Source organism: Rhea pennata, chromosome Z, assembly GCF_028389875.1.
Source record: "Rhea pennata isolate bPtePen1 chromosome Z, bPtePen1.pri, whole genome shotgun sequence".
Classification (NCBI taxonomy): Eukaryota; Metazoa; Chordata; class Aves; order Rheiformes; family Rheidae; genus Rhea; species Rhea pennata.
In genome coordinates, this window is record NC_084702.1 from 27,995,358 (window position 1) to 28,019,118 (window position 23,761).

A 23,761-nucleotide genomic window follows, 5' to 3' on the forward strand; every position below is an offset into this window, starting at 1 on the left:
AGCAAAAAACTTCCTTTGTCAATATTCTCACAAGAAATTAAGAAGCAAGTTTAATGTAGTTTAGGTTAATTCATTTCTGAATGAATTCTGAATTGGAGCAGTTACCAAATACTTATCATTGTTTAAATGATCCTCTGTAAAATTCACACTGCTAGAGATTTAGCTAAATTTACTTGAGTAACTACATGTAGACAAGGCATTAGAAAGAAAATGGTCTTTAACTACTGATTAGTCTCTCTAAAACAAAAAGGACACAACTTATCTAGCTTTGTTTAATCATAGCAATCTTCTGTTAATGAATACAGCTTCTGATGTGCTTAGTTGAAATGCAGTCCTGCATGAATTCCATTCAATGGACGTGTGTGCGCGCGCACACACATGCAATCATCTCTTCTTGAGATGAGCAAATGAATTATGATTAGGCACATATTACTGTATCCACCAATGAAAATATATGCTGGACAGAGTAAACTTAAACTGCACAACTTTATGAAATGTTCAATTTTTATATTTACACTAAAATTAGTACAAAATTGCCTTTTAAGCTTTCTGTAGCACATGACAGTATCTACTCGAATTGATACCCTAATATCAATTGACTATTTTGAAGTACAATACGGGAATCTAGGAAGAGCTATAAAGAATAAGACACCATTTTCAAACTATACATAGTGTTTGCTTTTGCTTATAAAAAGGTACTTATATCCCCAAATGTTTTTTAAATAGATCACTTAGTAAGCAGGGGTAAGGGGGGAGGGAGAGCCTGGTTGTTGGTACTAAAGCCTTTACTGTAATAAACTAAATATATTTACAATTTATACAAATGTTTGACCTTCAACAAAAATACAAAAACATATCACAAGATGCAAAACCAGGAAACAAGTTCATCTGAGACACCACTGCTCTACACAGGACAGAACGCAAGCTGAACTTCAAGGAACAGAAAGATATCCCACATATTCAGGCAATGAGAACAATTTGCATGAGGTCACAAAGAAAATGAAAAATAAAAGGCTTCAACATTCTTCAGCAGACTTAGTTTTTAAAAACTATGTCAAAAACCTAGGCTACATCTGTCCATCTTGTCTGTGTTCTGTTTGGTCCACGTAGCCAAGATTTAGTTGCTGGATGTTGCCTTCTATTTTGAATAATCGGAGTAGTTTCATGTCAAGATGTGGATCCCCAATACTTTCATTCCTTTTTAAAAGGCAAAACCTTTATATGTCTAAAATTAAGAACAATTTTGGCCCAGTTCAACTTTTAAGTTATATCCCCATCAAATTTTTCAGTAGATAACTTCATAGACTGTAGCCTTTTTGTCTCCAGAGCCAGTGACTATGTATTTATCATCCACAGAGATGTCACAGCTAAGCACTGATGAAGATTCTTTGGACTAGAAGAAAAATAGAAATATATTACATCATTAGATATTTATTAACTTCGTCTCAGCATCCCCCTTCAGGTAGCCACATAGACGAAGGAATGAGGCCACTTTTTGGACTCTCCATCTAGACTTTTCTTGAAAAGCATCATCATCCTTACCTGGAAGATGCTGGCTCCATAAGGAGTTCTCCACGCATTAAGAAGGTTATCTTTCCCAGTACTTACAAACCATTTACCTAGAATATAAAACAGAGGGATTATGAAAACATGAAATAGATATCCGACAGATTCCAGATTTTCAATTCACATCTATGAGATCTGTTAATTAGCTAATTACCATTATTCAAAGCAGTTGTCACTAATCAACACAGTATTCTTGCTTGCAGTCAATGTGGATACCTGATGCTGCTGCAGTCTGCTATATACTAAAAAAAATCCCCATACTCTAAGTGGAAATAGCTTTTTACATATAATTCAACCCTCACAGCAGCCTTAAAATAAACAGATGGTCATTTATAGATAAGAGTTTGTATTTATAGAGCAGACTGATACCTATTTTTAAATTAAGCAGCAGTTATTAAATGAGTTTTGATTATCAAATGAGTTATGACTATGTAATTAACTGGCAAAGCAGGAATCAGAGCACTGACTTCCAGGCTTACCTCTGGGGCAACTTACCACAGTAAGCAAACTTGAGTGACAATACACAACTTTCATGAAGGTGCAGTTGATATTTGTCTGGTTTATTTACATGTAGCACTTCCACATTGCTGCTCTCCATTCCCACAGCTAGCCATTCACCAGTAGGACAATAACCAAGGGAAAATATCTGTGAAAATTAATAATGATTTCACTTTTTTCCCGTTACAATAGTTAAATGAATTGTGAGAGGGAGAGAGAAAAGGGCCAAAGAAAATTGACATAGCTCAATAGCAAGACTGCTGTTCAGAACTCAAGTGATGAAATAATCTCTCTTCTTACCTATTAGCTTAGGAAAAGCTAGGAAGAGAGAGCAATGTCACACAGCCTACCATATTGTTCCAGAAGCTAAATATATGAAAGCTCCAAAATAGTGTTGTGGGCAGCCAAAACAATCAGAAGGCGCAATTTCCCCATTGTACTGTGCTCAGTTCTCAACTATCACCTTAAACAAATATTTTTTTTTTCTTCTCAAGTTATAGGAAAAAACAGTTACCTGTGATGTGAAGTCATGCTGTTGTAACTGTCTCCCCTCTCTCAAGTCCCAAGATCTGACAGTGTTGTCCAAACCTCCTGTCCAGAGCTTGGTACCGTCATTAGAAATGTCAATACAGCTGGCTCCATCTGTGTGGCCCTGGAATTGCCTGATAAAACAAACCAGATTGAATAATGATTTCCTGCCAGATCTTAAGGTAAACACTGTTGTGGTGTTAGTTTTGGACTCTGTCATCTCTTCTGTGAATGCCAAGGGGCAAAAATCAGCCCCTCCCTCTGACTGGACATGAACTACAACAATATTATAAAAACGTGTTCTAGGTGCTAGAAGTGAGTTGCATCACAGCTAGCTAGACAAACTCAAACCTTTTCTATCAGGTCTAAAAAGTAAGAGCTTGTAAGACCCGTGAAATATACTAACCATACTTGAAAGCACTAGTGAACAACTCAGATTAAGCATTTTTTGCCCTGACCACTTGTTTTATTTTACAATTTCAGAAAAGAGCTTCTAGATTTTTCTTTAGCTGTAAGTCAAGATAAATAGTTAGCAGGCGAAGGGATCTGGAGTTAAAAGCAAGCACTGCTGGGCTGGCAAAGCTATATGCTCTATGGCAAGAGATCACAACATAACTAAACAGTGTATTTTGTTTTAAAATCTTCCCATTAGTAATTCTCTGCTTTCAGGAATCAAAAGGTCAGCTCAAGTTCTCCTTAATCCTTTGACAGAAGACTTGAGGCTCCTGCATTTTTCATCAGCAATTAGCTTTAGGAAAGTCTTGTGTCTCAATGTCAAAGGTAGAGGGAGGTGGGGGAAAAAGATAACTAACTTGGGAATGAAAGTATGAATCACCAAGAGCTGCCTCAGAAAGGTCATGCAGCACATTATCTAGCACTGGTCTGAAAATTCAACATGTTATCAATTAGCAATATCGCTAAACAAGTGGTGGGAATGCTTACAGTAAACCCTTAAAAGTGTAAAAAGTAACTTGTATCAGTCATTGAAGACAATCACAGATGTAGAAAGAATTTGCCTTTACCAAGACTAAATACAAATATAGCAATCTGAAGATGTTATTACCAAAGATCATATTCTTGAACCAAAAAGTTTAACAAAAAGTTAAATTTCAAATTTGCATGCACATGAATGTGAATCTCACTGCATAAATTTAGGCCAATTATTGATATACAGGAAATCCAACTGAAACATAGAAGACAAAGCAAGAAAGCAACTTCTCCAGTCTATACAGTCAAAGCTCTCTAAAAAACAATAACGAAACATTAAAACAACAACAATAAAAATCACAGCCTTTCCCAACTTACGCTTTACTTTCTCAGACTATTCTAAACCACCAGAATCTTGGTGAGCATAAACCAAATTATCTTTTTAGGTATCTTCCATCTGTAAAACTAGTTACTATAAAGCACTTCACACACAGCCATATCTTTCTTCCTTAGTCGTAGTATTAATACTGAATACTGCCCTGCCAGATACTTTAATCTTCTACTAAGGTATCTGTTAATCAAAGGTCTAACCAAAGAGATTTCAAAAGTAATCTTAACACTAGGCATTGATCACACTCTCTGCAACTCACTCTGAAAAAAAGAATCTGGAAGTTTTAGAGAATGAATTTCCCAAAACCCCTCAAATACCTTTCCCAAGAATAATAAAACATCAGTCCTACACTTTCAATCACTTCTATGCAGCTTATTATTTATCATCATTAAATAAGTATTGAAAATTTTCTTACTGAATAAGGCTTAAAACAAGGCAAAACAAACCTGTCTCCTATCGATTCCTATACGATTTAAAAAAATTACAGAGCAGCCCTTAATGTCCTGGAAGATGGACCAGGCTAAAACTACTAAAGCTAGTTGCTACGAACTTGGGTTGAAACTGCATTCTTTGAATAAGAAATACTATTTACTGTGCTGTCATGAACCATTATACAGGGAGATAAATATTTATCTAGCTGTCCAAAGAGTAACTTTTATTAAAGTATTCTGTAAACAAATAATGACTCACCTGACCAATGTCTGATTGTGCAGATCCCACACAGCAATGTTCCCATCACTACAGCAGGAAAAGCACACCTTGGAGTCAGGGCTGATAGCCAGAGCATAGCAGGCAGGGGCTGAAGATGTCAGTTCCGCTTTTATACGAGGAGTTGGTGCTGCCAGGTCCCATATGGATAAGGTGCTGGCTTCTCCACCAACTATGAGGGTGCATCCATCAGGCAGCAATTTACAAGAGCGGATGTAGTTATCTCTGTTCTGTACAACACAAATCACTTCTGTTATGTTAATACATGTCTGCCAGTGATGACCACTAATATCATTATGACTGCATCCAATTTTAAATAGAAACTATTTTTCCAGTACTAAAAGTACAGAAAAGAAACTAGTAGACCCTAAAAGGCTTCAAACACCTACGTCTCATCATTAACCACAAACTGCAGCTGCAGAAATTAAACTACAGGTTTATATTGCCAGTATGCTCTGTTCTGAACCTGATGAATGGTAATGGTTCCATCCCATTACATAAGACAGAGCCAAAGCAAGCCTGCATTTGTGCAAGGGCACTCCTTCAGCTAGTATCAGCCATCCTATAGGAATATTTCTGAAAAAATAAATGAACTCTCATTTTGGCATTTTATAAATCATTTGTAAAAAAGTAGTTCAAGTCTCATGCTTTTGAGGTTTGGGGGCTTCCCTTTAAACACTATTTTGCATTCACAGTTTTTAAGTAAAAAATATTGAAAATTTTATAACTTCACTCATCTTAACTTGGATTTATACTGGTCCTTTATTGTTCAGCATAATTCTTATCATACCGATATTAATGGTTTCACATTTGTGGTAAAACTGCTGACTGAGAAGTACTAAGGAATTTAAAGGTGGGAAAAAAATTCAGCCTTCACTTAATATAGGCTAGACTCCATAAGTGTATTGGATGTTAACTTCTCCATAAGAGCTGCCAAATTAATACGGAAGAGTTCTTTAGAAGACACATGAATAAGACCTGTAACTCAGAACAAAAAACAAACAAACAAAAAAACCTATGTCATCAGTAGTATGTTTTACTTTTTCTTACTACTCCAAAAGAACAGTAAGATGTGTGACAGAAACTCTAAGTTACTGGCAGCCACGCAGCTCTGTAACTTAAAAGAAGGCAGCTAAGACCAGTACACCCCTGCCGCAAAACAGAGTACATACTCAGTCACATTGTTACTACTAGACAGCTAACATGGGGACAGCAATAAAAAAAGGGCAAAGGCTTAGAAAAACATTTATTTTGATCAATACTCAAATCAATATTTTGTCATTCAGAATAGATATTACTGAACTTTATGACATTAAGTCTTTTCAATCAACATTTCACCTACTGGCCTGTTTTCAAATTCCTACACTGGTTCCACTGACAGAAGAATCTTTTATTGAGGATCACTGCATAAAAATGCTCAGGTAGCTAGACTATTGAACTCCATTCCATCTGGTAACCAGTAGAACTGAAAACAAACAAACTAACAAAATGCATAATGTTCAGAACAGCAACAGAAAGTGTAGCAAAATTTAAAGTGACCATGATACCTTGTCATATTATTTCACTATATAATTGCTATCTCCTTGTAAAAAAAGTCACTTCTGGCATGACTTAAACACCTTGAAAGGGTCTGTGTAGTTCTGTATAAGCCTGGCTTTTAAACTCAGGCAGTAGGAAAGCCATGAACATGACTAGAGGAGGATTGGGTGGGGGGGGGGAGGGAGAGGAAGCCACCCCCACCCCCATATACACACCCACACACTCAGGTACATTGTTTGCGTAGTAGTTTTATCTAATATATTATTTGACCCTTAATGACAATATTCATCCCTAAACAAACCAGGATTCTTCCATTGTACCACCACCTGTTTAGTAAAAAGGATAGATAAAGCAGGAAGCAGAACTGCCTGCTATTTCCTTGTAATAGGAATAAAATCCAGACAAGGACAGCTATTTCCTTATTGAGTCTCCAAGGAGAACTTATCCTTGTGCATAAGTTCCTGTTCACTTACCAGGCAGTCCAGCTGTGAGACAGGGCTCTTGTTGCCAGGCTGGCTGATATCCCAGACTTTGACGCACCCCTTCCCACCCGTGTACACGTGTCTCGTGGGGTTGCTGATAGTAACTGCACACACGACTTCCCCATGGTTCAGAGTGTTGATCTGACGAGCGTGGCGAGGGATTCCTGGACCGATGAGGGCATCAGGAGGGAAAGGTACAGGCTGCATCTGACCATCTGCAGTAACGTGAAATGAGTATGCTCTTTTGGGGAGAAAGAAAGAAGGGAGAGAAAAAGAAAAGAAAAGAAACATCAACCAGTTACACTGGTAAAACACATGAAAAAACTGTGTTTTACAATTGCTTTCTTTATCTTTTTTTCACACAAAAACCAAAACTACAGTGCCAAATAGTGCAGGCCCAGCCCCTGGCAAGCCACTACATTTGCAGACTTCTTCCATGGAACTTGCAGCCATTGCCCTGCTGTAGAACTAGCCCTGTTGCACAGCCAAAATTAAAGTGCTCTTATCTACTTCTACACCTCATCTTTAATATCAGCATTACCTGTGCTCACATGCACCTCTGAGTTGGGAACTAGCACTTTAAATTGAGAACAAACATGCAGAATGTACACACACATATACACACCCTTCATCAGAAGACTGGATACCACCTTCTCTTAATCATGTTTTCAATATTGTTGAAAAAGTATTTTGGAAAAGCTGAATGACTCAGTTTCCCAGGCACTTTTGGCACACGTGTAACACCTCTTATTTGTATTCATTGTGTGATTTTAAGTATATGAAAACTGAGGGTTAAGGAGGTGAATACTAGTACTGACAAAATAACAGCAATAAAGCAAGCTCTCCTCCTTGGGAACGGAAGTTACACAAGATTTCTTTGCATCCACTGTAATGTCTGAAGTCAGCTCTACTCAAGGACTAGGACACAAATAACTGCTAATTAAGATTTCAAGTTTGGAGGGATTAAATAACGAAAATACTACTACAAAAAAGGTTGCTGTTTGCTACAATGCTGAGATTTTCTTTTGTCTTAAGTGCAAGCATAATTCATATTTTTAAACATTTGTCGCTTTTATAGCATTCTCCAAGAGCTTAAAATGAATAAAAATGAGAGCTAGGAGTTTTTTCCACTGAGCTACCCTTTACTTAGTGATACTTTATTTTTTAATGTATCATTGTGTTCAGAATTGTTTTTTTCCCAAGTGCACCTTTGCCAGAAATCTTAAGTCCTTGTTACTCAAGTTAAAATCTAGTATTGCATCAGTCTCCCTCAGACCTCACTAGATGTTTCAACTTCACTCTGTTCTGAACAAGTATGTTCAAAGCATTTCTTTGCACATTCTAAAATATTGCACATTTTGAAAGAATAGAATGTGCAAGAGGCCCCAATCTGTAATAGACATCACAACGTACATTTGGAGTCCTTTCCAACTGAATACGCCCAGGAGCAGAGCCAAAGAGAAGATGTTCCTTTTAAGAGGACTTAAAAGAAAGTAAAGGCTTCCTCTACTGCTTTTTCATACAGAAAAGTATGGAGAAACAGTTGCCCCATGTAATATCATTGTTCTCTCAGTAGAAAAAGAGAAAAAAGACTGAGGACAAAAAGTCACTCCTATTAACCAAGGAGAAGAAAGGAAGAGTGCCTGAACATGCAATTCCTATATATCATTTCTGTTTAATGGTTGGACTTGTCAACTGAAAACATCCTCAGAGACTATACAGAAATGGAGGCCAAGCAAGCATGAGAGATGACAAAAAAATGAATAGGAAATGCAAGATAAGAAAGGAAGTACAAAGATCACTCTCTCACGACCACACAATCTGCACAGTGTATCAGATGTAGTTCTTCCCAAGCGACCCTTTTCTTTTTTAGAATACAGAATTACAGCAATGATAAAGGCTACACTAGAAATCTGTACCATTTGTGTGAAGAGTAGAGATAAAACTGTCTCAATAGATGACACAAAAGATGGGAGATGAAGCAGAAGAGGAGCAGCAACAAGACTGCTAAAGGCTGAAAAAAATGCTCAGGTCCAGGTCTAGAATCCAATTACAAAGTCATTGTACTTAGGAGGCTGGAAAGCACCACTCCAATCCTAGACCACAGATCAAAGCCAGCTGCAGACTATTTGTTAGTAATAACAGTACACAGAACCACACAACTTTGAAGTCTGCCCATGTTTTTAATTACTGATAGACAAAAAACAATTAAGCAAGGAATAAACAATTTTTCCCATCATGAATAATCCACCTGCACATTTTCTTTAGAAAAGAAAACATATTACAGAAGGTTATACCTTAAAGGTACTTTTCAATTCACAGTATTTTAAGAAATCTGGTGTTTTGAAATGCTTCTGCACGTATACACGTGTAGGTTCTCAGTTCTTGGCTAGGATGGGAGGAAGACAATAAAATATTTTTCAAGTTCTTGGTGTATACAGTGCCATTACAAGGACTTTTCTACTCTGGAATGTTAGTCATTCAACTCAATATATTTTAAGCATGTGTACATTTATCATGTTAAGTATGCCATATTCACAGACTCAAATTCTTTAAATTGATGTATATTTTTGGTTGCCCAACCCTGAAGTTCATCAATATTTAATTAAATTCAGTAAGTTGAGTTCTGTAGAATCTAACTTGAAGATTTCTTATCAGACCTCCTCACCTCCCTCCTCCTCAAACTGCTATGGACATTTGAATTCCAAAATACCATAAAATTCTATCATGTGCATTTTTGTCCTTCTAAGAGGATCTTGTAGAATTGAAAGCTTATGCCAAAAACTGTTTTCGTCCACAGCACTCTGTCACTAGGAAATGACTGGGTTCCACAATCTTCCACCTCTGGTGAAATAATTTAATACATTAAGACAGCCCCTCCTCACACTGGATTAACACACACAGGAAAGGAAAAGAGTTCTTAGCAACATCATCACAGCCTAACTTGAAAAATATTAAGCAGGTATTAGCCAATGACTGTATTTACACTTGTAACTAATTATATACTAAGAGAATATTAAATAATGCCTAAGAAATGTATTTGTGTTAAGAACAAAGGATAAGCAGTTTAGACCAGAAGAGATAGTTACAAAACTATCCTAGTCTCCTATTTAGGGGGAGAATTCTGAAAATATATACTCTGTACACTATTCTGTCACTATTCTGTCACCTATGGGTATTTCCCCTCTGAGTAAGAGGCAGATTTTATGAACCATTCTCCTTTTGATCTATTATATCTGAAAGTTTTTTTTCTTGTGTGTCACAGGAGCACGGAGAATCTGCAGAATTCCTATCACAATCTAGTAGGCTGTAAGACTAAAAAAATTTTTGCAAAATTAAAGGGTATCTCTGTTCACCAGCTTAAATTTGGTAATTTTGACTCTCCAGTTCCCAAGTTCAAAAGTACGTATCCTCTGACATCTGAGGGAAGTCCAGAACAGCCTTCTCCTCTTCAGAGATTTTTAGCAGAACAGTTTTCCACATGAGTTTATTCCTCAAGACTAGGACAAGTTAACAAAACCACCTATCTCTTAGCTCCTCTGAGTATTCAGATTGATATAATACATGCAGTTCTTAAAAGTACTATGCCATCAAAAACAAACAAAAATAACAGCTTCCACTTCATCTCTCCAATTCAAACAAAATTCCTGAACTAGTGCAAAAACACCCAAACTGCAACACACAAAAGCAGACTGTTCCTTCTGTTGATGACTGCATTTTACTTTCAGGTCTTATTTGTACACTGGTTTATTTTTAGTTACAGTTACCACAACAAACATTGAATATCCTTGACTAGCCAAGTATGGTATTTTGCTATATAGGGAGAAATGTTGACAGTTAGTGATCAAGGTATTCACATGGAACTAACAAATCTTTTTAACTTCATAAATAGCATCAAATCATTCTATCGGGGCCAGGGAAGAGCAAAACTGATACTCTAAAATACTATAAAATTAGTCTTCCTTTAAAACACTCCTCACTGTACACTCACTAAAAAAAACAAAGAACAAGAGAATTGAAATCTTTTAATTCTTTTAATCTATTTTATGATTCCAAAACTGTATACTATTCCTTTCCAAAAAACAATGCTATTTGAACACAGTGCAAAGTCATCTTATAACTAGAACCTGCAGAGTTTACAATTTCAGTGCAGCACATTAACTGGTCTCTAGGATAATGCAAATTTTCAAAAGAACCAAGAATTCCCCTTTAGTCTGACTGTATGGCTAATGTAAGAGACTTTCCTAATGCAGGTAATAAATACTTTCAAAGATGTTTCAGTTAGCAGGGAGTATTTCCAAGCAATGGTAATCAAACAGAACTAAAACAAAGGCAATTCCAAAACCATCAACAGAAAAGTAACAGCTCAGCTTCTGGTATTTTAGGTTTATCCCACAGCAAAAGCAAGTAAAGAAGTTGCTTCAGAGGAAAAAGCCTGAGTTAGTCCAAGCAATATGATAATGAAACATATTACTGAATATATCAAATCAAGTAGAGAATAGGGAAGTATCAAAGTAAGTGATCTGAGAAGCAGTATGAATAAAATCCTGGAGAGACTACCTAAACAAAACAAACCAAATTAGATAAAAAAGTCGGAATACAAAATGTAACCATAAACATGCACTGTTTTTGCGCCTTGAACAGTCAACAGCTAGAACCTAGTCTTCTTCAGAGTAGTTCTGACTGACAAAAATAGGTTTTCACAGCTTTTAAGATACAATATAACTTCATTACTAATGAAATAAAAGTTAACGAATGTCTGTGAATACACTGGCTTATAAGTAAAAAATTACAACCAAGGGATTTTTATTTCCAAAAATATTTTATATAAGGATGTCAAATCCTACTTAAGTCAGCAAGAAGGTGTTTGGCCCTTAATAAAGGGAATCTGTTTTCAGGACAAAGTATGTTCCTGACTACTAAATTTAAACACCCCACCATCTGATACATTACACCAACTCACAGACTTTTCACTTCAATAATCCCACCAACATACCACCAGCTTTTCTTTGAAGAAATTCAGGTTTAACAGGTTTCTCACACCGCCAGCAGATAACTAAGCCTGTTCTCAGAAGCATGGTGGACAACAATGAAAACACATTTAGGATGGCTTTTCCAATATAAGTAGCCTGCAGTTTTATTAGTGCAATGCAAAAAAAAAAAAAAAAAAGAGCAGGAAAAATCACCTGCTTTACCACCTCTAATCTGCTGTACATTTTTCAAGATGCTGGAATGACTGACATTATAGCTTATCACTAGGTATCAATGGGAGGTCAAAAAAGATACACAGAAATCTGTCTAAGTATGTGTGTAAACACACACCACAGTGTTTCTTATAAACTTACACACTATTCTAAAAGTATGTTTCTGAATTTTTCTGAATCTGCAAAAGTAAAAGTGAAATCATAGACAAGCTTCACAGAAGCTTCACAATGGTTTGGCACAGAAGACAGTACGTACCAGGAAAACCCAACATAGAGAGCACAAAATGTTAAGAGGTTTCAAAGTTATCTTTGTATGTAGTTAGAAAAAGCTATGTTCCTGCTGCTTCTTGTTGAAAGTGAAGAAAAGATTGGATGTCAAACATGAAAGGACAAAAAACAGATTCTAAAGGAATGTCCAAAGCTGCTACAATCCTCTCTGCCCTTCCCTCCCTGAGGGAACAGTTTAGTTGAATTTACAAAGTACGTTCTGTCTACACTTGTGTACACTAGCTGTCTAGAAGTATATATTGAAAAAAAGTACTCAGATTTAAGAGGTTATTTATCTAAATAACTAAACTAAATATGGATATACTCTGTCTCAGTCTACCATAGCCAAATTATGGAAGATCTCAATGTACGTTGTTTCGATGCAACTATTTTAACATCAGTAATCCTTAATATCACAGAAGTAATTTATTTAAGCACTTTTTCACCAATACTTAAAGCCTTTCAATAAAAAGAAACTTGTGAAAGTCATCTTACATCTATGTACCACCCACTGCACAACTGTTTCCTTATTCTTCTCCTTTCCAGTTGCATACTTCCACAATGTTTTAAGTGCTTGCTCTGTTACGCAAGGCGTGCATCAGCTGCCCAACTGCTTCAGACACCCACTGTGATCAACAGTTTCAGACCCTCATGCCTCTTAACAGCTGCCAGACAAGGAGTCTGTGAATTTCCGTTATGCATTTATGATCACTATAGTATGAATTTTAGTTTCAGCCTGTTCTATCTTACCCATTTTACCACTGTCTACTAGTTTACAATTCCCTTAGCCTCTTCTAGAAAAGAAGTTTAAAAAAAATACCCACTCTCAAAGGTACATCATCTTTTCTCTCGAAATAAGTAAATGCACATCTGTTTCAGGGGAGGACAGCTACCAGTTGAGAATTTATACGCTATATTCCTTATCAGAAGTATAAAGCAATCTCTTGGGAACAACTGAAACACTACTCCCTTTGGAATTCTTGTTCACTGACACAAGATAACGTTATGCTCTCTACATATTGCAGACACTACCGAAGTGTTACTTACGGTTTTCCCCCAGGAATTCCTGCTAGATTTGGAGGGATTCCAGGTACTCTCATGTGAGGAGGAGGATCAAACCCAACCTGACAATGAGGAGAAAAAAAAAGAAAAAAAAAGAAAAAAAACACACTTGCAATTTCTCATTTAAAAAGTTCCTTTTCTTCACCCCCAGATGCTATTAAACATTTAAACAAAATTTAAACATTAAATGACTTAGAAAGAAAAATTTAATGACAGCATTAGACAAGTAGATTAGATGATTTCTTGTGTGTGTGGGGGGGGGGAAGAGTAATATTAAAAACAAAGAATTCATATTCAGATAGAAACCCATTAACATATATCAAGTATCCACATCACATAGTAAGGCATACTACAAAGATCCTTGAGTCACCACTAAGCTAGCTCCTTCACTGCAGGCCATGTTGTGTTGGCATGTGGCCAAATCAGTGCTGTTCAGTTCTTGTGACAACTAGCACTTACACATGCAGGTGCAGCACAGTGCTCAAAGGCAGCTTCAGGCCTCACCTAGAATCTGCGTATCATACTGCACTGCACTGTGTGGGCACATCAGCTAACAGTTCTCTCACTGAGCTACATTGCAGGGTACACACAAATTCATCTATAGTTTAAACATATTATATAGGCTCTCTTCACATGCTGCAGTTCCATTAAACTTGTATCTCAAATAAGTATGTACATCATAATCTAAACAAGAATTCTGGACTAAATACACTTTTTTCTTCTAATACAGTAGACTTGAGTTGCATTTCTTATTGCTTTAAGAAGAGCATATGCTATTTAGAATTTCCACTTTTCCAGATAAAAGCCTTGTTTACCAGTTTGAAGCAACAGTCTTACTCCACAATAATGAGGAAGATACAACCTTACGAATTTAGAAGTAGGTAAGTCTGTGCATTCAAAGCTGCCATCAAGCTCATATGTTTGCAGAATCAGGCCATTAGGCCATCTGGTCAATAGCAGCAGTGGCTAACACATTCCATTTACTTATTATACCCACAATAGCAAAAATGACTATTCTTAACACACCTTATTACAGAACTTCAAGACATATACCGACCAATTTCTCATAGTGATTTCAATAAAAAACAAAATAAAGGCAGAAGTAGATAAAAGGACTTCTATATGCTTCAAGATTAATTTAGGATGTCTGTACAGTGCACAAATCTGATTCGTAAGAGAAAAACAGATATCCAGAGCACCAATAAAGTGCTTTGCAGCTACCAACACTACCTTTTCATTTAAAGCATAAATAGCTTTGTATTTACGAATGATCCAAAGCACTGATGAAAGTTAACAAAAAAGGAGACATACATAAATACACTCAGATTCTGTTTTCAAAGTACAACCTTGTTTCTCCAGGTATACAGCAAAGTGAAAGACACAGTGAAGCGGTCAAGCCTCTGGTGTTGTTTTAACTTGGGAATCTGACAATGTTATATGAAGTGTGCAGCTCTTCTCAGTGAACCATAACCCATAAGCCTGAGATTGCAAGCAATGTATAGCTTACCATAGGAGATCTTCCATAAGCAACCACAGCAGCTGCAGCTGCAGCAGCACTCATCTGGGGGGACATATTGTGCAAACTGGCATAGGCTGCCCCTGGACTTGTTAGCTCTCCGTTCATGCCAGCATGAGGTACCATTCCAAATGGAGCAGGGTAGGGTCCGGGTACTGCCAATGGTGTCCGCAAACCTGCGGCTACAGAAGAATGAAATCAAGCAATTTTACTTCCCTGCACAGAGAGAGGAAAACAGTCCTTTATTCTACAGTACCTAACCTTCCTCCCCTACACCTACTGCCATACTGCCAAGAAGCATTGCCATATTTCATTACTACTACCTCTTTTTACTCAGTGTAAATAAGGCCTACTGAAGCCTGAGCTAGCAGATTACTTCTAACAATCTCTACTAGCCTTGCCTATTTCCATTTCTCCAGTATTTCCCTGTTTACATTAATCACTTCTTTGCCAAATTAAGCCGTAAAGCTGACAGATATGGTTTACACAGCTCGTGTCTGAAGCAACTGCGTAGTACCAGCCTGAACAGTAAAAGTAAACTTCATCCTGCATTTGTCAAGATTTACACTGCTGCAAATATTAGTAGTGCAGCAGTCTTGTTCTGAAGACTGGAAAAAAGACTGCATTCAGAATAAGCACCAGAAACTTCTGAGAAGTTTTTCTATATTGCATATAGTCTCTGGATTATTTGTAAAAAAGATAGAGACAAAGTAAACAAAAGAAAAACATAAAGATATTTGAACTCTTATAATCCAAACATCTGCTTCTCATCAAGCCTTCTCTTAATATCAAGAATAAAGGAATACACTTAACATCCACATAGAACCGCATATGTAAAAATGATTAATGCTGAAACCATAAAAACACAAGAGGTAATGCATTACCAGCTTGGTTAACCAGAGGGTCCATCGTTGGAGGCTTGCCAAGCCCCTGACGAAGTGCTGGAGCTGCACTAGTGCCTGGGGTTGGCACATCACTTCGAGGAGTTGGTGTGCTGGATTTCAAAACAGGCGTGCTGGCTTTTTCATGCTGGTATCATTAAACAAATTAAATGAGTATTATTTTTAATCCAGGTCATATTACACAATTTATCACAACAGCAGCTGGGATGCTGGGCACCTACTACCTACTCCCTCAGCCAATTTTCATAAATCCACGCAATGTTGACAGCATTAACTTATGATAGACAAGCACTGACCTTTTCTACTATTGCCAAAATTAAAATAAGTACAGAGTTGTAGAAAGTTATTTTTCCTTCTTCCACTGTCATGAAAAAATGCATGAGCTAATTTTTCTTCAGGACAATATTGTATGAAACATCAATTTATTTCAGCTTGTAAACATTATCATCTCAAACACTATTGGATGAAACAGATTAACTACAAAAGCAAAGTACCACCATATCTGATGATATCAAAAAAGAATGTGATCAAATCATTAATGATATTGTAGAAAGAAAATTTTCAGAGAGCAACAGTTTATTCCGAGTAAGGTAAGAGTAGCCTAGAGAACCTCTTAGGGGCTATGTGCAGATCTACAGAGGAATTAAAGCATAAGGTATTGCTCAAAAAGAAAGTAAGGCTTAAGCAAATCTTGTGTGTCAGGTAACAAATTTGAAACTTGTTTCATAGAAATGCAACAAGCAATCAGCATGAAGCTGAAGTTATTGCTGAGAGGAAGGCTGAACAGTACTGTAAAGATCAGGAGGAACAATAATCAATTTCAGCTTCAAATGTTTCAAATCATGTGTTTTCTGCGCAAAATTGTTCTAGGGCATGGAAGAAGTAGACCTTACATGCAAAAAGAACATACTGATGCACTATAGACTGCTTATAATACTCACCAAACTCATTTCTTTGGATTTCAGGGAAGTGGAACTTCCTGAAGAGGCTGTAGATGCTGGACTGCTAGAGGCATCCTTCTTCAGGAAGCGGTTTTTATCTATACCATTTTCGCGTGGTGAATGAGCAGGACTTGCTCGTGGGGACGATGGATCCTAAACAACAGGAAAGAAACAATGGCAAAGGAGCATGTTATGGGTTGGTACACACAGAGCACTGAGAAGCTAGAGGGGAACAAGAGAGGGGAACCTAGAAGAATTAAAATAGTAAGCTCAAATGAAGAGATACTTTGTTGCATCTATGCAAAAAGGCTTAAAACCTTTTGTTAGTTTAATGTAGACATAAATGAATTCATACAGTAAGCAATCGGGATTTACTTTAGATTACATGCAACTGTAAACTGTTTCCAAGTACACAGCTTGTTACGTAAGTACAATCTAAAAAAAGCATGCATAATAAGCAGTAATAGCAAGATAGACCAAGAGTAAGAGTAATAGGTTTTCATTGCTTCCATATGTCCTCCACATACTGCTAGTGAGCACCAAAACTTTCAGTAATAATTTCTTAGGTAGTACATGCTTTCATCATCTCTACTTTCACAGGAAATAATAGAAATAGATACTATGGCATGTAAAGCATGTATCTGCTACTTCTTTCTAGATACCAACTGTAATTGCATCACTACTTGCATCTTCAGAAAAAAATAAAATAATCTCTCATTTAGTCATCTTTTTCTTGGCCAGAGGCACTCTCTGCTTTTACTTTATCCTGAAATAGCCTACTCAGCAAGCTATAAAGCCAAAGCTGTGCAGGTTGTCTATGCTCTTTCTGCTCATGAGAACTGCAGCTGGGGGTGGGGGGGTGGGGGGGAGGGAGAAGTACTCACTGGAGGGCAGTAAGTCTACCAATTGATTATTGAGTAGTATCATAATAACCAGAACTTCTGAGATCATTCTTAAATCTCTAGTTGGATATCCATTTTTCTACCTGGCAGACACCATTCAGGCACTTGGAGCTGCCAGATACACTTCCTCTCTACCTGTGCTTTTTAAAGAGCGTAAGAATCTGTTCCAACTTACTCAGGCTTCCTAAACTTTTTGGCTGTTTGAGATAAAAAAAAAAAACGAAGGTGAAAGTCAGTGCCTTCACCTTGATGCCATTACCAAAATTCTATTGGGAGGGCAGGGAGAGGGGGCTCTTTGAAGTGGCTATGATTTGGGAAAATTTTGCAAACAGAATTAAGGATAGTTTAGCTGACTTCATTCTAAATTAGGAAAGCCTATGTGACAAAAGTTGTCTTTAAAGTTGGAAGTTGAAATATTTGTAATTTTAAAGCCACTGAAAGTGTTATCAATGCTACTGCTAATAACTATGAGGTCAAATATTGTCTTTCCTTCTCATTTAAAGTAGTTTAAAAAACCTCAACCCTTTACACGCATCTCACCACAGCTCTCCCCAATACAGAACAGCCGTGAAATGTTCAAACTTAACTGCTGAGAGAAAAGATAGGGATAAAGCAGCAGCAGAAAAAGCAGAGGGCCACCAGATAAAGCAAGGAGGAAGACAGAGTAACCATGATACTAACAAGGAGAATTTGTGAATATTTTAATATATCCACACAGTGGGTTTTTTTCATTTAACTAAATGCACATTTCCTTTAATGTTTGGTCAAACATAGAGACTACAAAAATAAAAAAAAGTTACCTCATTGGATACATCTACAACCAAGTTATCATCACTCTTGTCCCCATCACTGTCCTATTAAAAATAAATAAATAAATTGTTCATATCAATTCATACAGTAAGAGCCTAGAGAGAAAACTAGGCATCTACTCAGACATTTTATTGTTTTTCCCTTAAATAAAAAGCAAAGAGCCTTTCTTTACTTACTAGCAATAGAGCAAGCAAGATTAAAACAGGAACACAACAGCTTTCTAGTGCTTTAACAATAAAGCCTAAATGAGGTAGGACTAGTTTAGTGCTAGTCCTGCCATCAGTCAGAGATGGTCCGATAACTCCCCAAATTGCCATTATAAACATGTTAGGACACGTTAGGACATATGAGCATGTGGGAAGTGTACCTTATTTCACTGCAGTGGGGGACATTTGTTCACCAGGAACACTGCCCTTGACAAGGGCAAAAATAGTTACCAAGCAATGACTAAACACACTGAGCTGATTTTGTCATGTTGTGAAGAAGTTACTGGGATTGTTAAAGGCACCTCCTATAGTTATTAGTTATATCAGGAGAGTCACCTGTAGCTAAACAAACATACAGGTTAAAACTATCCAAGTCATATCAAAATTTGAGTCAAAAATCAAAAAGGCAAATTGTGAATTTACTGCCATATTTCCAAAGCAATAATTCCTACCACTCATTTATCCTCCTTTTATTAGAAGTCGTTTCTCTTTGTCCCTATAAGCACCACTTCTAAAAAACCTGGTAGTCAACAACTTAGATGTTTGCAGTTTGAAGTCAAGGAATCTCTAAAAAGAGAAACCTGTTCTAGATCAGAATAAAACTGAAACTTTCATATAGTTTTATTTTGTTCAATTCTTTATTTTATTGGTGACTTCACTGGTAAAATCCATCTCAAGAAAACAACATACAAGACTAGACACACATTTTTTTTTGGGGGGGGGGGGTTAAAAAATAACAAAACCCTGTTTCTACAATGCAATATCCTTTCCAGCACAAATAGAAGAGAAAAAGTAAGATTAAATTTTTATGTAGCTTGAGCATACTTTAAATTTAAGATGAAAAATAACCTTAGAATTTCAAGGCCTCAAAGCTGAGGGAGTAGCATAAGTATGTTTGCCAGATGTTTCCATAACCAAAACTAAGTTATTAGAAAGTGGTGTAAATAAGACTCAAAGCTGCAAGTATAATACAACACCACAATATGCAGAAAGGGGAAAGTAACCCAGTCAGCTGTCAATGGCTTAAATGCTCAAGTGTTATTGACAGCAGACTTTCCCACAAATGGATATCCTGGGTCCAAGTGGAAGAGAAATTCTACTTCCAGATATTGATGACATATTGGGGCACCGCATTTTTTCTTGGGTCTCCATAACCAGCAAGTAGTAATTAAAGTTATCTAAAGCACACATTTCGACCAACACTAATACTATGTTAAAGAACAACTTCATTTGTTAAGTTCTACTTTACAGTATTCATTCAGTTCAGGTCAGTCCTATTCTAAGGCCTGTTCAAGTATCAACCTGTTACTTCACTGAGCATTCAGACTTGAAGCCAGCCTGTGAGGTTCATGTGGGCCACTGTTCTACTGAAATGCCCCTCCGAAAAATGAGAAACAAGCAACATTTGTCAAAATGCAGAACACAAACGGAACTTTGTTTCATTTGCTTTCCACTGAAACTGCCTTATCGACAGAAAACATACTTCAAGAAGTTGGAACAGCCCTCAAAGCACATGCAATTTGCAATAATAATTACTGCTCAACATGGTAATAGTTAATATCAAAAATGTACTAGCTTCCTCTTCTTTCCCTTCTCTCTCCACCTTCCCCCCCCCCCAAAAAAAAATAAAAAGTCAGTGAAAAACTCCTATCTTCAACAAACCAGCAGCATAGTAGCTGGTTTACAGCAACCCAGAAAGGATCTTTTGCTGAAACTTAGAAATGGTCCTTAGAACACTTGTGAATCAAAACCAGGTACCCCTGGCAACTTCTTGCCTGTTGAGGAGTTTAACTTGGCAAGAGCCAGAACTATTGACTCACTGCTCTTTCCACAATACAAATAATGATCTCGCTGGCATATACATTCATGTACTACATCAGGCATTAGAAACCTATAGCCTTGTTCTTTCACAGCTCTTTCACTTCTCATACACACACTGTATCCACAAACAAATTAATCATTTGACATGGATTTGCTTACATAGTGGCTGGAATCCTTATCATCCACCTTTCTCTTTTTGATGTCATTGGTATATTCAGGCCCATTCCTGCGTTTATCTGTGCTTCGCAGGCTGTCCGCGACCAACAGAGAATTACTCTGCAAAGACAAAAAATAAAGTCAATCAAAAAAATTTGTTTCAAGAATCCCCTGTATATGCCTAAAAACGCAAACTGGATGTGATAGATGCTTTAGAAGTGTGATAGCTACACAGTCTTTCATTCCATTTAATTAAACCAAAAAGTCCTCCGGGCAAACACATATAGCTTCATGTATTCTACAGTGTAAGCTCAGCTTTTCATTGTTCACCTTACCAAAAGTTTATTTTACTTGTCAGTCACCAACTATTTAACTACTCAATTCAATTGAATTTATTATTTAGAAGAAACAGACTTGTTTATTCATGAGCAGGTAAGAATTTTTTTTGTATGTACAGAAACTTAATAAATACAATCTGATTGCTTGCTTGTAGATCATAAATAAACATATATTTAGTATGTCTACACCTGCAGGAATGGAAAAATATATGGCAACATGCTCTTTAACTCTTAAATAACAAGTAAATACTAAATAAGGTTGTTCAGGACTCATTTGTTAGTTGTGGTAAACTCAGCTGGGTACCTTCAACAAATTTGCTGCAAACACAAAGATCAAGTATCTTTACTGCCAATGTAACATTCCTAATAGTGTGAAATTAAGGCTAAAATGTTGTTTAATCAGATTTGGTCTGAAAAACTGAGACCAACAGATACACAAGAGCAAAGACTAATCTTTTCCTCAAACTGCATGGGCTACTCATTCAAATATGCTAAGTACAAACTGTTGACCCAAAAAGAAAGGCATTTTAGGTATTTTCAGTCACATGACAATTTGACATGCCTGCATTCCCATCTCCATTCCAGTTAAAGCATTAAAACATGTTACAATGAGTTCTTTTAAGTGCAGGATTAGCATATGCAAGAGGGCAATTTGTTCAGTGATGTGTTAATGCTGAGAACAATGCTGAATGAGTAGAGGAGAAAAAAAATCCTTTCACAAAGATCTGGTAAACCTAGTTTCTAAAGGCCAAGTGCATGCTTACATAAATAAGTATATACTCATATAAATACCAAGTAAATATGTATTTACATATACACATGTAAATCTCACAAGAGGAAAGCCTAGTACTAACATAGATGCTATGGTACACATGTAAGCCACAAAGGAAATATTTGTGCCTAAGAGCCAGAGAGGTATTTACTCTTAATATATGATGAACATAACATTAATAGCCAGTAAACTACGCACTGAATGGCTCCCCCTTTAAAATCAGAGGAAACCACCATGGTAGTTTTGAAGAACTCAAACATTAGTGTTCAGTCCCAAGGAGAAGGAAAACAAAATGGAGTACATAAAGCAACCTGAATCCTCTTTTTCCTACTTCAGAGGCTGCACTTTAAAGCTAACTCTAAGTTCTTTCATTCACAACTATTCAAGCTACACAAATGTCACAGGGCTTACATAATGTATGTAGGAAGGTCTAATGAAATTCAGTATAAAGAAACTCAAAATAATGTCTTTAACACAATGTTTTGTAGCTAAAAGGTGGGCTTGTGGGATCACTGAGCTAATTGTCTCAATAAATAGTTTGAATTTAACCCCTCATCTCCCAAATGCACAAACTCAGGGATTCTCTATTTTAGATATTAAATGTATCTCTAAGAAAAAAAAAATACTCGTTTTAATATTGAACTCTTATGTCTATAATAGGAGAAATGTTAAAAAAAAGTATGCCATTAGTTCAAACCAGACCACAGATATAAATATTGCAAATGCCTTTAAGTCTTTAAGAAAAAGTTCCTTTTACAAAAAAAATCATACAAAGGCTATTTCAATGCTGAAATGATTTGAATAAAAAAGTCAAATGTAATAAAGCAAAAAATCAGTTCTCTCTAAATTGCTGAAATTAAGTGACAATAATGGAATCATGGCAAAGGGGCAGCAGCTGGGAAGAATTTAGCAACCCTGCTATTTGAACTTTCTACATAAAAGGTGTAGGGAGCAGCCTGCAAACTTTGGCAAAAAGTATGTTGTTAACAAGATTTTTTTTTTTTTTAACATTATGTTCCTTTCATGCAAATATTCAGATAAGAGTCTGTCTACCTACATAATGCTGACAACACTTCTAGGAGACAAATTGTACAAAGTGAAATATTGAGAAAGACATTTAAGCAGTCAGAACTCAGATCTGTTTTACATAAAACACAAGTAGAAGGTATACAGTTACACACTATCAGTTCCTATAATACCTATTTATTACATCTAAAATCATCAGCTACATTTAAAAAGGAAGACTATATAATAGCCTTTTGCATGAATGCCCCTCCTATGAGGTCAGACTCACCAGCAACATCCAAGACTTAGAGCATCTGAAACATGCTGGATAATTTATGTATTCTATACATAAATCTTCCAAAGGCCAAATAAAGATTATTTGATCTGATTTTTCCTCAAAAGCTTGAGGGCTAATCTATCATTTAAGTGTAACAACAACAAAACCTTTTCCCAATCCTGTTCTGCAATATCTGCTTCTATGGACATATTTACACTGGAATGTACTGCTTTTCCCTAACTTATCAAATCTGTATATGGCACTCTTCTTTGGAATCACAGTATCCATACTAGAAACTATTATAGAACAACATCACAAGAGCTGTATAGACAACAGCAAATAAGCATTCTATTACTTGGGCAAAATGGATCATTAAACTCAATTAAATAGATACTGGTTTTATTTTTTAAAAAAATCTACAAGAAAGTTTTTGAAACTATGACCAAAATCAGATAAAGAACAGTTTTTGATTAAAAATAACTTGCTCTTATGAACTATTGCAATTGAAATCATCCATTGTGTAAGATTTTGTTCAACAATATGAAGCTATGCATCCTTGCAAGTAGTATTTCTAGTACATCCAGTACTTTCAGCTGGGATTGACATTCTGATATTAATCAATTTATCTGAAAGATAAATGCAAAAATTGTATATATACAAATAGTTCGTTTCTCTAAGAGAAACTACATCGCATTAGTTTGTTTTGCTCTACTTTCCACAGACTAGATGCATAACTGAAGATTATCTTTGCTTTTATATTAAGAATCTAATTTATTAGGGATTATCAGTATGTCTACAGACTACACACCTCAAATTAGAACAAATGATTAAAATCCATTTTAAGTAAATGTTTTATTTTTCTTCCAATGATTCAAAACTCATTGATTCACCTGAACCCCTACTTTCAAATAAGTCTTGAAAGAATGAAAAGAAAGAAAAAAGC

The 23,761-nt window shown here is 36.3% G+C and overlaps 1 protein-coding gene across 3 annotated transcripts in view; it reads right to left on the reverse strand.

The window, feature by feature from the left end:
* Positions 1-767: 767 nt before the first annotated feature.
* Positions 768-23,761, reverse strand: part of LOC134154010 (transducin-like enhancer protein 1) — a 67,378-nt gene continuing 44,384 nt past the window's right edge. For 2 of the 3 annotated variants that reach the window (XM_062600659.1, XM_062600657.1), the window contains exons 9-20: positions 20,430-20,546; positions 18,234-18,287; positions 16,532-16,684; positions 15,573-15,717; positions 14,680-14,870; positions 13,158-13,234; positions 6,631-6,880; positions 4,601-4,848; positions 2,579-2,726; positions 2,062-2,212; positions 1,543-1,619; positions 768-1,393 (exon numbers count right to left, since the gene is read on the reverse strand). In XM_062600659.1, the coding sequence (XP_062456643.1) occupies positions 1,286-1,393; positions 1,543-1,619; positions 2,062-2,212; positions 2,579-2,726; positions 4,601-4,848; positions 6,631-6,880; positions 13,158-13,234; positions 14,680-14,870; positions 15,573-15,717; positions 16,532-16,684; positions 18,234-18,287; positions 20,430-20,546 (1,719 nt within the window). In that variant the 3' untranslated portion in view covers positions 768-1,285. The remainder of the gene's footprint in view (positions 1,394-1,542; positions 1,620-2,061; positions 2,213-2,578; positions 2,727-4,600; positions 4,849-6,630; positions 6,881-13,157; positions 13,235-14,679; positions 14,871-15,572; positions 15,718-16,531; positions 16,685-18,233; positions 18,288-20,429; positions 20,547-23,761) is intronic. The other variant, XM_062600658.1, reaches the window with a different exon arrangement.